A 15697-nucleotide genomic window follows, 5' to 3' on the forward strand; every position below is an offset into this window, starting at 1 on the left:
AGGAGCACCTAACATCGTTTTACGATCTTGTAGCAAGTCTACCATGGATGGTTATATTTTATGGATGATAATCAAGACCTCTATTCAGAAGATGAAGTGGACTATAACTGCTAGAAGCATGCTGTTGCTCTATTTAAACTGGACTATTTAGTCCACAATAGTCAAACAGAAACATTCCCCTGCAGGAGGCTATTTATATTGTGGGTGATTTGTTTTGTAAAATAAAAAAATACATTGCTTGCTGCTCAGTTGTTCCCATTTCATAGCAGGAAAAGCTGTTAAAAATAGGAAGAAGCAACAATCTCAAAAACCAAACAGGTTTAGTTGAGTCATTGTTATCAATCAGTCCAATCTGTCAATCCCTGCAGCTGTGGACTACAATGCATTAAATTAAACGGTCTACCATCTTGAATAATTCCTTCAATTGATACCACACAAATTATTAAGTTCTTCAAAACTAAAGTGGCCAATTGTGCTAATATATCTTTTATTTGATCAATCTTGATTCATTTATGTGTTTCCAATTGAAGGAGCGTTTTAAGTCGGTAAACTCTTTTCTTTTCTTTCAGTCAATATGTCCATTTCACTTTGTGGGACAGATCAGTGGCTCCTTGCAGTTTCTTTGTGGCACGGAGTCTGAGGACACGGTGAAGACAGCTCTTCACGAAGCCCCCCCCCCCCCCGCTCTCCTCCTCTCGCCTCTCCCTGAGCCCAGGGGCAACTTTTGCTGACATGAACCTCTCTTCTTTTCTATTTTTTATTCACTCAGTGGCGAGAGAGAGAGAGGGAGAGGAGAGAGGAGCGCGCAGTGGAAAGCTACCAACGAGCACATTTAATTCTCACTTATTGACTCACCGCAATGGCACCGTATAATATGTTCCCTCACAGCACATTTCGGAGGCTCGTCTGCACACGGTCAAGCTCTTCTCCGTCTTTTCTTCGGAGGCATAAGACACAGGGCGCTCGGGCTGACTGAAATCAGGAGCCCACAGACGACTGAAATGCTTCAATAGACAGCTTGTGTGTATTAACATTGCTGCTTTAAAGTAAGGAGAGTGAAAGGAGGATGTGTTGAAATGATAACACACACACACACACACTCAAACACACATAAGATGACCACGTGGCTTCGAATCCATCAGCCGGTTCAATACATGGCTCTTAACTTGGGAAGACCAATAATCACATGGCCCCATGTTCCAATATCTCACCTCCACCCTTCTTTCTCCTTCTTTCCCTTTGTGTCATATCTTCTGATGGTTTGCAGAAAATTGAATTCCGCTCATCAATGTCTGGTGACGCCCGGGACAGACGTATTGGATTTTTATGCCTGTTCAAAGGAGAGTGATATTGTGTTCATCCGGAGGTTTGTGTTAGTTGCAGGAGGGCAGGATATTCATAAAGATCTATAGTGCACTCAGCGAGCACTTTGTTAGGGACTCCACAGACCCTAGGCCAGTCCTTCCTTTTCCTATCAAACGGCCTCAGTTCTTTCCTTTTAAATTCATGATTTCGTCACATCATTTCTGCTGCTTATTCAAATTGTGCGTCACTCCTGTTCAACCACATTTCAGAGGTGGATTCACATCAGGCCTGAACTCACCGACATGTTCACAGAACCAGTTTGAGACGACTCGAGCTGTGCGGTACGGAGCATTATCTTGCAGGAAGTAGCCGTTAGAGGATGATTAACCGTGGCCGGAAAGGGATGAGCAACAAACCTCAGATAACTTTTGGCATTCAAACACATGACTGATTGGTATGAAAGGCCCCAAGTGTGGAAAGAAAATACTCCCTCCCGTCATCACCACCTGCCTGGGCTGCTGACACAAAGCAGGTTGGGACCGTTGATTAATGCTGTTGATGTCAAATTCTGACCTCAGTATTTACGGCTTTTTCAATTCATCAGCAGACGCTACGTGTTTCCATTTCTCGACTGTCCAGTGTCAGTGAGCCTGTGCCACTGCAGCCTCTCTGAGGGGAACCTGACATGCTCTCTGCAGTTACAGATCATCAACCTCAAGCTTGGACGGCATTGTTCAATGTGAGAAGCTCTTTTCAGCTCACCACAGTTATAGAGTGGTTATCTGAGTTACTGGAGCTTTTCTGTCTGCTCCAACCAATGTGACCAGTCTCCTCTGACCTCTCTCATCAACGAGATGTTTCCATCCACAGAGCGGCTGCTCACAGGAGGGTTTATGTTTTTTTTAGTGTATGTCTTAATTCTGAGTAAAAAACTCTGGAGACTGTTGTGTGTGAAAATCACAGGAGATCAGCAGTTTCAGAGATACACCAACAATCATGTCAGGGTTAAAATCACACTCCCTCTATCTGCGGGATTTTATGTGTTGCACTGCTGTCACATGATTGGCTGATCGGATATTTGCATGAATAAACAGGTGTGTTCCTAATAAAGTGAGCATACTCAAGCTTGTGCTAAAGTCGAGGGAGTCGGATACCTAACCTGAAAGTATTGTAAAAATGTGAATAAAAATAATCAATTTAAATTTCTGTTTTTAAAACTTTTACTCATGGAGTATTATTATAGATTCATATTTGGCTTATATGATGATATACCATATAGCATGGACACGTGAGTATATGTGTCATATTTAAGGTTTTATAAGACCTTACATAATTATTACTGCACTGAAAAACCTAGATCATTTATGTACTCAACTCATGCATGATATTTTTTAGAAATTGATCTCTATTACGTGAAGTTTCTAAAATGTCAAATCTAAATCTCAGGAGGCAGCTGATGTGAACAAATTTAAGTATAAAGAGTAAAGAGTGTGATGTGACCTCAGCTGCTACAAGCTTCTCTAGACAGTGAAGGTGATGAGTAAAACTAATACGACGATTATTCATCTTTAAGTCACAAAATGATAATATTGCATTGAACGTTGTGAATCCTTGCATCTCAGAGGAAGACATTCTGTCCTCCTGTCTTTTGTTGCCAGTGAATTGTCCGACAAGGTGAAACCTGCAAAGAGGAAACTGAAAGGAATGTGTTTTTCTTTGCAGTCACTCCTACGTATCTTTCTATTTCTTGCTTTCCTGCCATGCTATGGACAAGGTGAATCAAGATGGCAGCTTTAGACCTGCTATCTCTGCGTCTTTCATAAAGAGTCTGACCACACAAAGCTTCCAGACTTCTCCCAGGAGGCGAGACAACTGGAAAGAGTCATCGCAAACGCAGGAGCTCACATCGCATTATGGGATGCCTCGGGAAGGAATCAGGTCAGTTTCCTCCACCTTTATGCATCTGCTCCGTTTGGACCATGAGGTTTATCACGCTTCCCTCCTCTCTGCCTGGCACTAACCTCGGCTCCAATCTGCCGCGTGCAGACCTCGGCAGCTTATCCAATCCTGCATGGTGTCCTGAACCCATAACCCAACTCGCCCAAATTGAAATATCATATTAAGTTATAAAACAATACCTGAGAAGAATTACATGGGCGCGTAATCCAAAAAGTGCATGATTGAAAAGGGATTAGCGGCGGGGAGGAGGAGGAGGAGGAGGAGGAGGGGGATGATGTGGCTGCACTGTTTGGGTGGATTTACACTTTGGTCACAAGCGCAGGGCCGTCTGCCTCAGGCTGATTGTGAATCGGGGCAACCCGGTCAGATTTACGTGGCCCCCGCGAGCGATTTGGGATTTGCTTTCTTTACAGGCGCCATCCAGATTGGTCCTGGCTGTGCGGTGTGTGTCCGCCCATGGAAGTCACACCTCGGTGCTTTCAGCTGGACGCAAATCGGGATAGGCCGCGGCTCTCTCGGCTTGAGATTTGCTGCTCAGGGCTAAAATAAATGCACTGTCTCATTTGAATAAGTGTATCTTCTATTATTACAGTGAAAAAAAACACACGGATATGTAGTCGGACAGAGTTATTTCGGTGTTTGTTTTTTACAGTAGGCACACGGGTCAGTTCCTGTTGCCGGTGATAACGATGACAAATTGTCCGTCGTGCTGAGTCCCAGGGAAATGAAGTCCACGTCTCTGGGGGTTTGTCCACAAATTAGCTTTTGTCAATACCGTGTTCCTAATTTGTCCTCACAGGATATGCTGACAGTTATATCGGTTACTGTAACCAATGGTGGGAATTGAATCCTATTGGCTTATTCCTGGTGTCGTTAGCATAGGAGGATGAATGAGCGGCCATGATTAGACATTGCGCGCCGCCAGAGTCCAGTCGGGTTTCAGCTCGGCAGAAACACACACAGTGATTTTCCACTTTTTATATGACGACTACATTTTTGCATTTGTGCTGCAACAACCAGGGAGCTATGACAGTTCATCTGGTTATTGAAAGATGCAAGAATTCAAATGGAAATCCACCTCTGCTGACAATTATCTCCAATCAAACCAGATCACACAATAGAGATTTACACTTTTAGTTTCAGAATGCATTATTCATGATGTTTGTCACAGGGGGCACTGTTTCATTTTACTCAGGTGACCACGAGGCGCTGAATGATTTATACAGCGTATCCTGCATTTGAAGGGGTGTGAGCTGGTTTACATATTGTTAACTGGTATTGTTTTCATACAATCGTGTTACAGTCATGTCAAAGCTGTTATTTTTAAACGGAACAACAGTGTCCTTGTGTTTTGGACCGAATGGCACGGATTGGCCAACACAGATGTGAGCAGCTGGAAAGTGAGTTCTCATCTTTAATAGGCTGACAACTCAAGGACGAGTCAATGTGGCCACATAAAAGACACGCACCCACATGTCCTGTCCTCCTTTGACCTGGGACATGAGGGTTTTGTCGTCAGATCTGTCTCCAGGGATGTTCTGGAAGTACACTTAGAAAAATAAGAAATAAATCAGATGTGGAATGGAACTAACTAAGTACATTTACTCTAGTACTTACTTAGCCTACAAAATAGCAGTACTTGTACCTTGCTACTTTCTTTAAGAGGAAGAGGAAAATTAAGAGGAAAATATTGTACTTTCAATATCAAAAAGTAAAATCAACTCATTTATCACTACAATATACTGGATACTTATATCCTGAAAATACACACAAGCACAAATAACATATCATTATGTTGATGTCATAAACTAAGCTACAGTTTATACAAACGTACTGGATAGTATTGTATTGTATTGGTTAAAGCATCTTATTTATAAACAAAAATTACACAAACAAATTTCTTTAGTGGCGTATTGATGATTGACTATAACACTTGATTCATGTATTATCAATGGAAAGGGCAGCCTCTGACCTTTTTTAATATAACCCTGGAGACAACACCATGGATCTTTATAAGATCATATTTGGAAAATTGCTTTTATGATTAAACCGAATTTAAATTGCACCCCCAGCCACCAGGATTATTTATTTTTTCAAGCTGTTTGATTTTGTATCATACGGCATATGTTGGAAGTAATTGTTATATGTGATATATGAGTATTGATGGTCAGTTGTATATGTAGCTTGTCAATGTTTAGTCCTTGTCATATATCTATATACAAAAAGCTATCAACATAAATACAAGTTTATGCACTTGAATACATTTTGTAAATAGTTTTTGAGAGCGTGATGTCTTTGCCTAATTATGTTGCATGCATTCGTTTTTTGTACATTTGACAAGTTGGATGAGATTCACTGGGATGCTCATATTTTCAAGTGATAGTTACAGTGTGAAAATGAAGAGGAGAACAAGTGTAATTGAGGAGATGGGACTGTGATGTCCAAAGAGCTGAGCCGAGCTATAGTGTCCATACCAGCTGAGAGACAGGACTGGGGGGACTGTGGACGTCAAACATCATGGAGCTCCCTGACTGAGCTGCACAGCTCTTTGGGCATGAGAACATTTAGACAGAATGGAGACAGTTTGTTCAAATGTACTGCATGTGCAAGAAACCCTTGTGAGCAACTGTACTTCAGGACTTCAAGATATGGAGCTCTGTGATGAAAGCAACTGACAAGTTACGACTGACTAAGTTGCACTTCTATTTGTTTGTTCTCAGTTAATATGTGAAACCTTTTACAGGGAACTTTGTATAATGAGATACTTTATGTTTAAGAGCATCAAATCACAATTTAATCTGTTTTTATTTCAAGTTGTGACACGTGTGATGAATGTGTACATTTTTTCAGGGGCCCTTTTAAAAAAAATATTGATACTAAAATAATTGTTTAAGATTTGAAGGAGGTAGTATCATGAGTTTCTTTTGGGTGTTTGGGGGGGTTTAGTCTGGATTAGGTCCCTTTTGCTTGTGGCCCCCAAACCCCTACATACCATTCTATCTTATATGACAGTGTGGTAGAACCCTGACATCTCGTCCCTGACTTCCTCATACTCAGAGATCTTAGACAATCTGAATTGGAAACAATTTCATATTCACAAAGTATAATCTAATCTCATCCTTTCTCACTAACTGTCTCTGTTATTGTAAAGTTGAAGACAAGTGCGCATGTTGTGACACCAGGTCAGCGAGTCCTGGACGGTGGTGTCTCTGTCTGTGCCAGCCGTCCTCCTCAATGGGTAAGCAATGGGTCTTGAAATCAACCAGATTAACCATATTGTCTATTGATTTGCTCCTAAATTGCTGTGCAATACAAGGCAAATAATCCCATTTCAAGTTTCAACACTTGTTTCTAATGGTTTCCAAATCATTCCAGGCAGGAATGGATCACAATTAGTTTAGCGTTTAGCAGCCGGCAGTGGCCGTGCATGCAAAAGTGTGATTCTGGGTTCAACAGCGGCTGCCTGTGCTGCACTTGACACTTCCATTCTCAGGACCCTGTCCCTTGCTCTGCCTGCAGAGCTTTCTTACTTTCAGGGACCTGCAGAAGCTGAGAAGAGATTCAGACTCTGTGGCTGAGTGTGGATTTAATCGTTTTTTTCTCAGACACAGAGGTGCCCACAAAAAGAAACTCCATATGTCCCTTTCTCAGCAAGGACACGAGGTTTGACGTTTGACAATAATGATTCGAACTTGGTCACATGTGGCGACGTATGAGAGGAATAGGAACATGATCACGGTTTAAAGACTATAGATCCACAAAAACATGTTTCATCATGATTTGTATCATAATAACCATGCTGAACATGATATCTGAAAAATCACATCGTCCATCATGTTGAATGTTTGCTGCTTCAGTGTTGCTAAAAGACATGTCTAGCACAGTCATGTATGAAACCACAAATGCAGACACTGGAGATTTGAAATCTGACTTTATTGACTATCTGTGAGATATAAATGCTACACTTAGGTACAGTGTATTAGGAACCTTGAGTGACTACAAAAAAAGGGCCAGATAATCTTCTTAGATCTTTCTTTCTTTATATTACTTATATTCCCATCCATAAAGTTGTCTTCTTATCATCACCAGTGGTGAGACAGTGACGAAACAACTAACTTCATGGAAGCTACAATCTCACGTACATTTATCAACCGTCCTACTAATATGAAGGATTTTGTGTTTCAGAATCCGAATCAGGGTTTTTGCCAAGTAGGTTTACACATACAGGTAATTTGATGTTGTGTTTGTGCAAGCATACATAGTATATATATAAAAATAAATGATCGCAAAACTTCCTCATCAGTAGGTGGTTCTATCACCATAGCAACCAGATGCTAAGATTTGAAATAGAAGATTATTTTGATTGACAGGGGCCCCCTCTCAATACCTCCTTTGATGCTTTAATGAGCAGCATCAAAGGTAGGAGACATCTGATTGGCTGCTGATTACTTTAAATACTGTTAAGTTTCAGACAGTAGCTATTGCACTCTGACCTTGACTGAGGTAAGTCATGTCTCACTCTCTCTCTATGTATTAACCCAGCATGCTAACCAATACAATTCAGGCTCATTATTCAAGTTTGAAATGACACCACTGTCTAATATGGCTGCTGTTGCTGTTACATGTTGATAATGTGCTGTTTTATGACAGGTGAAAATATTGTTGCTGGCTTCTTTTGTGTTTTCTGCTGCTTATCTTAATGACTGATATGTGATAACGTGATGCTAAGTAGCGTTAGGTCGCCTAGGCCAGGCAGAGCGAGGCATTGTGGACAAAACACCTGTAGCACCAGGATATTTTCACATTTCACACCTTATTCTACCAAACGATGTGATTTTTGTAACATTACATGAGGTGTGTAGCTCCTTGAAGGAAAAAAACAATCCCTCTACATTGGGTCTAATGTTATTTCAGAGAAAACTTTGCTGGAAGGAGAATCAAGTCGCATAACTTGCTCACACGGTCCCATTTTTTTACTCCCACAAATTTCAAATATATCCGTGTGTCCGGCAAAGTCTTGGTATTCTCACGATGTCTTTATTTCACCGATAGGACTTATAGTTTGTGAAATATAGTTGTTTGAGTGGTGCACTCAGAGTTTAGATTTCTCTCTTGTCCCAGTGAGGAGAGAACAGGTGCATTCAGCTGAGTTTCCATGGCAACCAGATACACACATAGCAGGAGGGGAGTCTCTCTCTCTCTCTCTCTCTCTCTCTCTCTCTCTCTCTCTCTCTCTCTCTCTCTCTCTCTCTCTCGCTTAAACCAGCCAGTCTGTCTCTCTCTCTCTCTCTCTCTCTCTCTCCTTCTCTCTGCGTGTGTCTCTCTATCTGTGTCAATTGTTTTTATTGAATGTTTGATAGATCAAATTCACCTAAATCTTACACACTATTTCATCCTGTCACCTGCAGACATAAAGCCTTTTGACTTAAAGATCCAGACAAGAAGGGAAACTTCTTCGGAAAATAGTGCATCAACTGTTCCAACAGCTTCAACAACGAATAGATATACTCTCTGTTGTAAACCATGGAGCAACCCGATATTGTGATGAGCCTCAGGATCGAACTCCTCCGAGCCATCAACAAGATCACGGCTCTTGAAAATGGAACCGTGTCTCTTAAGGAGAAGGTGGAGCAGCTTGAAAACCAGCTTAAAGACAGAGATGATGCCATAAAGGAGGTGGAGAAGGAGAAGGAGAAGGAGAAGGAGAAAGAGATGGAGAAGGAGAAGGAGATGGAGATGGAGAAGGAGAAGGAGAAGGAGAAGGAGAAGGAGATGGAGAAGGAGATGGAGAAGGAGAAGGAGAAGGAGAAGGAGATGGAGAAGGAGAAGGAGAAGGAGATTCAGGCCCTGAAGGAGAAGGTGGAGCAGCTTGAAAACCAGCTGAAAGACAAAGATGGTGTCATAGCAAAGGAGGTCAAGAAACGGCGCGCTCGCCTCAGGGCCTATCTTGACTGCCTGGCTGAGCTAACTGACTGTCAGGCCAAGGCCCAGATTCTTGAAGCAAGTCTGCACCAGGAGCCACCCCAGCCTGATACAAGCTTTAGCTGTGAGATGGAGGTGGAGAAGGAGAAGGAGAAGGAGAAGGAGAAGGAGACGGAGAAGGAAAAGGAGATGGAGAAGGAGAAGGAGAAGGAGAAGGAGAAGGAGAAGGAGAAGGAGATCCAGGCCCTGAAGGAGCAGGTCGGGCAACTGCAACATCAGCTGAAAGACAAAGATGGTGTCATATCGAAGGAGGTCAAGAAACGGCGCGCTCGCCTCAGGGCCTATCTTGATTGCCTGGCCGAGCTCACTGACTCTCAGGCCAAGGTTAAGATTCTTGAAGAAAGTCTGCACCAGGAGCCTGCACCAGGAGCCTGAGACAAGACGGAGCAGTGCGGTGGAGGTCAACAAGGAGAAGGTGCTCGCTTCAGGGCCGAAAGGAGACAATCTGCAGCAGGAGACAACTCCAACTATGGGACTGAGCTGCAGAAAGGAGGAGGCCGAGATGAGCTGGAGGAGAGAGAAGAGGTGGAGAAGCACTTACCTCACCCATTCCTTCCCTCCTTGCCCCTGCCATCCTCACCCTTTTCCTATTCCTCAAAACAAACCCCTCCCCTGTCCCCTTTTGTACATATTTGAAATAATTAAATGATGTGAATGTTGTAAATATATTGAACTTTTTGAATAAATATGACTAGTACAGTAACATCTACCTCTGTCTTTCTGAATATATGGATTCCTTGATCAATTAACAGTGTTGGAGTGAAACAAATCAGTGTGATTCATTTAATTTGCTACTATTCATACGAACACAGCACAGCAACAGAAGACAAACAATGTGTCTTATCTTTATTACATTTGGTCAAATCTATATATTAATGTCAACCAAACAATAATAATTAAATATATCTGGAATTACTTAATAGATGAACTGGATAAAGGAATAGAAACTGAGATATAGATATATTTGGATAAGTTGAATAATTGATACAAACTGACTGAATAATGCTCTTATTTTAGTGAAATTAAGTTTCAAAAGCAAAGTATATCTCCGTAAACACCTTAATACAACTGGAAACACCTTAAAACAACCGTTGACACCGTAAGAACTTGTGCTTCCTTGGAGGGTCGCTAAAAACATAAACCTTTTCATTCAAGAAGTTTGCGTCGTCCCAGGAAGTTTGTGACTCTACCGGTACTATTTCAAAATAAAAGCTTGTAACATTTCACAATAAAATAACAGAAGACACTTCTGGCCATATAAACAAAATCAAATGTTGGGTTGGTTACAATCCCACCAAATTATGAGTGTTTTGTATCAAATGACAATAGCAAATAAATATATATATGTATATATAATATGAATAATAACAATAACAACTACAAGTTTTAGGACTGCAAAACAGCACTGGGGCGGGCCCGAGCACATGTATTTTGAAGCGTTGCATGCGTTTTGCCTGAAAAAATAAATAATAATATTGACACATAGAGCTGTTCAGGCTTGGACTCTGATCATGAGACAGAAATATGGTAGTGATAGGACAATGCACAGTGGAGTTCTGACAACATCGTCTCCTTTGGTGATTCATGGCCACTAAATGCATAATAGCAGGCTATTGTTTGTCTGGTCAAGATACACCTGTGTATTGATTTTTGTGAAGATCGGTCAATGTGAATACGTTTCGGGGGTCTCGGGGGCACCATTGAGCAATTTTGTGACGCCCATTGAAAATTCCTCCAGAATATGTAAATTTTCACCACTTTCTAACTTGCTGCAAATTTTGGTAAGAATTTGAGCATGTTAAAGCCCTCAAAAAGCCAATTCATTTGCCTGAATAACAATAATAATAATAATATTATAATAATAATCCTTACAATTTCAATAGGGCCTCGTGCCCTTGTGCAATACGTTGTGAATAAACACTGGAGGAAGGATTTTTCAAAGTACAGTTAGTCTGTTATTGACCACAGGAAGTTGAAGTGTCACAGACGAGGACATTAGTGCAGTACAGTGACTTATTGATGAGGTCAGCAGCGGTCGGGGTAAAAAAATGTTTTTGGGGCGGGAGGTTTTGGTCCTGATGACCCGCAGCCTCCTTCCACTTCCCTCTGTCAACTCTTCAATAACAGAACATTTAGGGTCGAGAAAACAATTCAAGGCCAGATTTACAATTTAAATTGTTCGAGGGGCTTTGACTTGATATTTAAATAACTTTACCTTGCTTTTCTCTATTCATCATCCTCACAACTTACACATTTAATCAGTTTATATTCTCTCTACCTGAACTCGATCATACGGACTCCTGCTCTTCCATTGCATTCCTCCAAGGAACCTCAGCTGTTGTTGCCATCCCAGCACACAGGACAATCCCAGTCCAGAGTGTTCATGTTTGTGGATGGTCGATTTAAAAAAAAATTTTATCTTCACAAAATGCTTGAATCTCAGGTTGTGTCTGAAGGACTCCTTTACAGCTGCTTTCACTTAAGATACAACACTATAAATAAAGGAAATACTTTTTCAGCCAGTAGCCGATCACACCTCTTTAACATTTTACTATGTGTCTACAATGAGAAGAAACACCTGCTTGGTCGCATGTTGAGAGCCACAAAACAGCCTGTTGCTCTTTATATGTGGCTTCTTTTCAAATGGGACTGGGTCATGAGTCACTCTTTAGATATCTGACTGACAATGGCCCTGATTAATGAACACTCTAGCTCATGATTCGTTTCCAATGCATTCATTAGAGAGCGGCTTCACGTTTCGATCTGATGACACTGAAGTGAATGGAGACCGTGTTTCAAGTGATGATGGGGCCTCAGTTCAACTCATAAGAATCTAAGACTGCCTGTTAACTGCTGTGTAATTACACTGAATAAAAGGTGCTTTATGCTTTAATACTCAGCCACAAGCTGTGGCTCCAACTGAGTGCCTGTATCAGCCCAGACCACGATACAGAAAAGGTTTGATCCGCTCTCCTGTCTTTGGTTTGACCTGCGTAATGTCCCCCCCAAAAAACAATTCCATTTTGTGTCTAAACAAATATAGTACCTGATTCAATTATTTGTATTGGTATAACATTAATATATTTTTAAATCATTCAAACACACAATTCATATTCCACCAAATATTATATATTTTTGTATGTATCTAAATTCACAACAAGAAATCTACATTTATGGAATTAATATTTGGCATTTTATTTATTGTTTTTGTGCTATATCCTGCATTTTTTCTTCTGTGTCAGTTGTATGAAAATATAATTATTGGCAGCATATTCTGAAGTTTTGTCAACAATCCATCAGATATAAATAGAAAACAGAACTTTCTAAAGTCATAATCCTCCTACTAAAGCTCACATGGTGCTCAGAGCCACATTAACAGAGCAGCCAACTGACAGCACAGTAGTTCTGTGCTTTAATATGGAGGTTTAAAACCAGCATGGAGATGGGTGAAACATTACTGCTAGGAATGTTAAAACACACCAGAGATCCTTCCTGCATTTTACAAGTCAAGAGTCGTGACACATGAAAAAGTGGAAGTATTTATTGCATCTTTGTTCCCACTTGTTCCATAATGAACACAGATGATAAAACAAAATATTGATCTTTTACTTTTTCTCTAACAAAACAGTGCGATGCAGCAAAGATGCCCAAACGCACCGTGCTTTGACTCGGAGGTTTGAATCAGCGTCTGAACGGGGACCAGATTCCACAGTTTGGCCAATTATCACTGATTCATCATTAAATGTTTCCATTAAGCTGTGAAATTTTAACTTTTATTTTTATTTTTTTTATTAAAACTGGTTAATTACAGCTGCCTGGTAGTAGTGCCTACTATGGCTGGAGAAAACACTTACACACTACAATTTTTTTTTTGTCATCAGAAGTTTCAGTCTGCAGATGTGTGTGTGTGTTCTAAACTAAACCGATGAGCCAAATTGTGAATTAAAAAGAGAAGCTGAACAGCAGTCAAAGTCAGGCACCTCCTGTGCGATGCTCCAAGTCAATATATTGTTTTAATCCTCATCCGAATGCAGTTCTTGGATCAGATTCTACACCATATGCATGAATGAATGTATTAGAATGTCAGAAGTCTGCGGCGTGGCGTGGAATTTATTCGGCGGCTTTGGGAAACCCGCACTCGCTCCTCACCCACCTACATCCACTCCACTCGTCTGATGTTCAGGGCGGGTGTAAGTCTCCAATGTGACGCTTTAAATTCGGTTTTCAAATGCTGTTTGCGCCGTGACCTGAATACAAAGATGCTCAGCCCCTGAACGACTGCAGTGTTGTGACATGAAAATGGACGTATGAGGAATACAAACACTTCTGTGTGGCTGAGTGAAGTTTATAAAAATAAAAAGGCGTAGAAAGGTTGTCGAGAAGTTTAGCAGTTTAGGTGTCAAATTATTTATTAGGCAGAAACACAACATCGAAGCTTCAATTCAACTGCGTGTGCTGCAGTTCACAGGTTAGGTGACAGTAGCTGCTGCATGAGTCTGTGGGTCCATCCATAACCACGACATCTCCATTGGAAAACTGCATTTACAAACAAAAACGATCCCTGTCCACACAAGCGTTTCCGATCCGTAACAGCTTTAATCCCCGTTAATACCAACATGCCTGAGAACGCACATCACACGTGTTACACTGGGGATGCGTGTGCTGTTGTAAATGGGAATTGCTCAAATAAAAGCACGTAAAGAAGAAGTATCATATTAAAATGCAGAAGTTAACGTCACAACAGGGTTAGCAGCAGCTTGGATTGCAGCATTTCCTAAACTGTTGGAGGAGTGTGGACCCTGGCAGAGCTGATGCGTTTTCAAACAAAGAGGTAGTAGTATGGATGAGGCCTGTGGGTCAGGGTGTCTGCTGCAGCCCCTTCATTCATCCCCCTGCACCAGACGGGATCTAACGGTTTTACATGACAGTAATAACAGATGACCACACCGGTCCCCTTCGTCTGTAAACCCACAGAGACTAACCAGTAAACTACAGTCTTATGACTGGGCCTCGGCGCTCCAGTCCGAGATGGAGAAGGTCTTGCCCTGTTTCTTCTCCTCTCCTATAGTGAAGTCCACGTGGATGCATACGTGTCTGGAGCTCTCCTCCGAGGGAAACAAGCAGATCTCGCCTTCAACCACCGTGTCCTGCACCACCTCCACCGGAGCGTCCAGGTACAGCACCGCCTGCTTCCAGTGCGTCTCGGGCATGAACGGGGACGTGGAGAGCACCAGCGGCTTGTTGTCCGGGCACGGGAAGGTCACCGTGAAGAACACGCAGAAGGCGCCAAGAGACGCGGAGCCGAACGCCTCGCACCGGAACGGGCCCCGCACCGACCGCAGCTCCTCCACGGTCACGGTGTGCAGGTCCAGCTCGGCGAAGCGCGCCGGGTGCGAGAGCACGTCCTGCCCCGACACCGTGTTCATCGTGATCTCAGAGTTCATGATGCACCGCTGGGCGAAGTTGCTCATGCAGGACATGTCCACGCCGTACTGCTCTTCGACCGTGTACCAGAAGTTCAGCCGGTCCTCCACCACCGGGTCGTTGATCGGCGCGATGAACAGCTCGGCTCTGTTGGGCAGGATGAGGCCGCCTGGCTTCAGCCACTTGTCCCGCGCGTACAGCACCGAGTTGAGCATGGACTCGTGGAGGAGCGCGTAGCCCATCCACTCGCTCACGATCACATCCACTTGCTCCGGCAGCTCCGCGGTCTCCAGCGTGCCCCGGATCACCTCCACGCGGTCCTGCAGGTTGTTCTGGCGGACTATCCTCGCCGCCTGCTCCGCGATGGAGCACGCCTCGACGGCGTACACCTTCTTGGCTCCGGCCTGTGCGCAGAAGATGCTCAAAACGCCGGTTCCCGCACCGACGTCCAGCACAACCTTCCCCCGGATTAGCTCGGTGTTCCTCAGGATCGCTGTCCGGTACGTGTTGGTCCGCTGGTAGTCGGCGATCATCTCCTCATGGATGGTCACATCTGTGTAGCTGTTGAAATAAAGTCTATCTTGACGGTTTTTGTCCAATTTTCTCTTCTTCACAACATGAGACATCTTCCTCACAGAACCGCTAACAACTGCTCTGTTAACTTCCGCTACTTCCGGGCTCATAATCCTGGGAGTTGTAGTTTCACACGGCAGACAACACGCGAGGCATGCGTTTTAAAAGACTACATCTCCCAGAGACAAAGAACAGTGACGCAGGGGGTTCTGGTACTGCGTTCACAGTCAGGGGGAATATGGTAAATGTGAGCTCTTACTCGCTGCATTACATTTACTCATTTATCAAACTATTTTGTCCAAAGCCATTCACAACCGACAGACTTCAGTAAAGAACCAGAGCCTGAAATATGAATTGTTCAATAAGACAAAGTGCAGAACATCAGGTAAACAATTGCAGTCAAAGTGAGGTGCTCAGTTGTCGGCTGTTTTTGTTTTAAAATTAACAACGTGGC

General features: G+C 42.7%; 1 protein-coding gene across 1 annotated transcript; it reads right to left on the reverse strand.

The window, feature by feature from the left end:
• Nucleotides 1–12772: 12772 nt before the first annotated feature.
• On the reverse strand, nt 12773–15347 carry prmt6 (protein arginine methyltransferase 6). The gene has a single exon (XM_053412376.1). It carries the CDS (start codon nt 15294–15296, stop codon nt 14244–14246), a length of 1053 nt encoding a protein of 350 aa, XP_053268351.1. The 5' UTR covers nt 15297–15347; the 3' UTR covers nt 12773–14243.
• Nucleotides 15348–15697: the final 350 nt, after the last annotated feature.

This window comes from Pleuronectes platessa, chromosome 20 (assembly GCF_947347685.1).
Source record: "Pleuronectes platessa chromosome 20, fPlePla1.1, whole genome shotgun sequence".
NCBI lineage: Eukaryota > Metazoa > Chordata > Actinopteri > Pleuronectiformes > Pleuronectidae > Pleuronectes > Pleuronectes platessa.

Bases quoted from the DNA above. Each gene is read 5' to 3' on its own strand.
- prmt6 (XM_053412376.1), bottom strand. From the start codon at position 15,296: ATGTCTCATGTTGTGAAGAAGAGAAAATTGGACAAAAACCGTCAAGAT.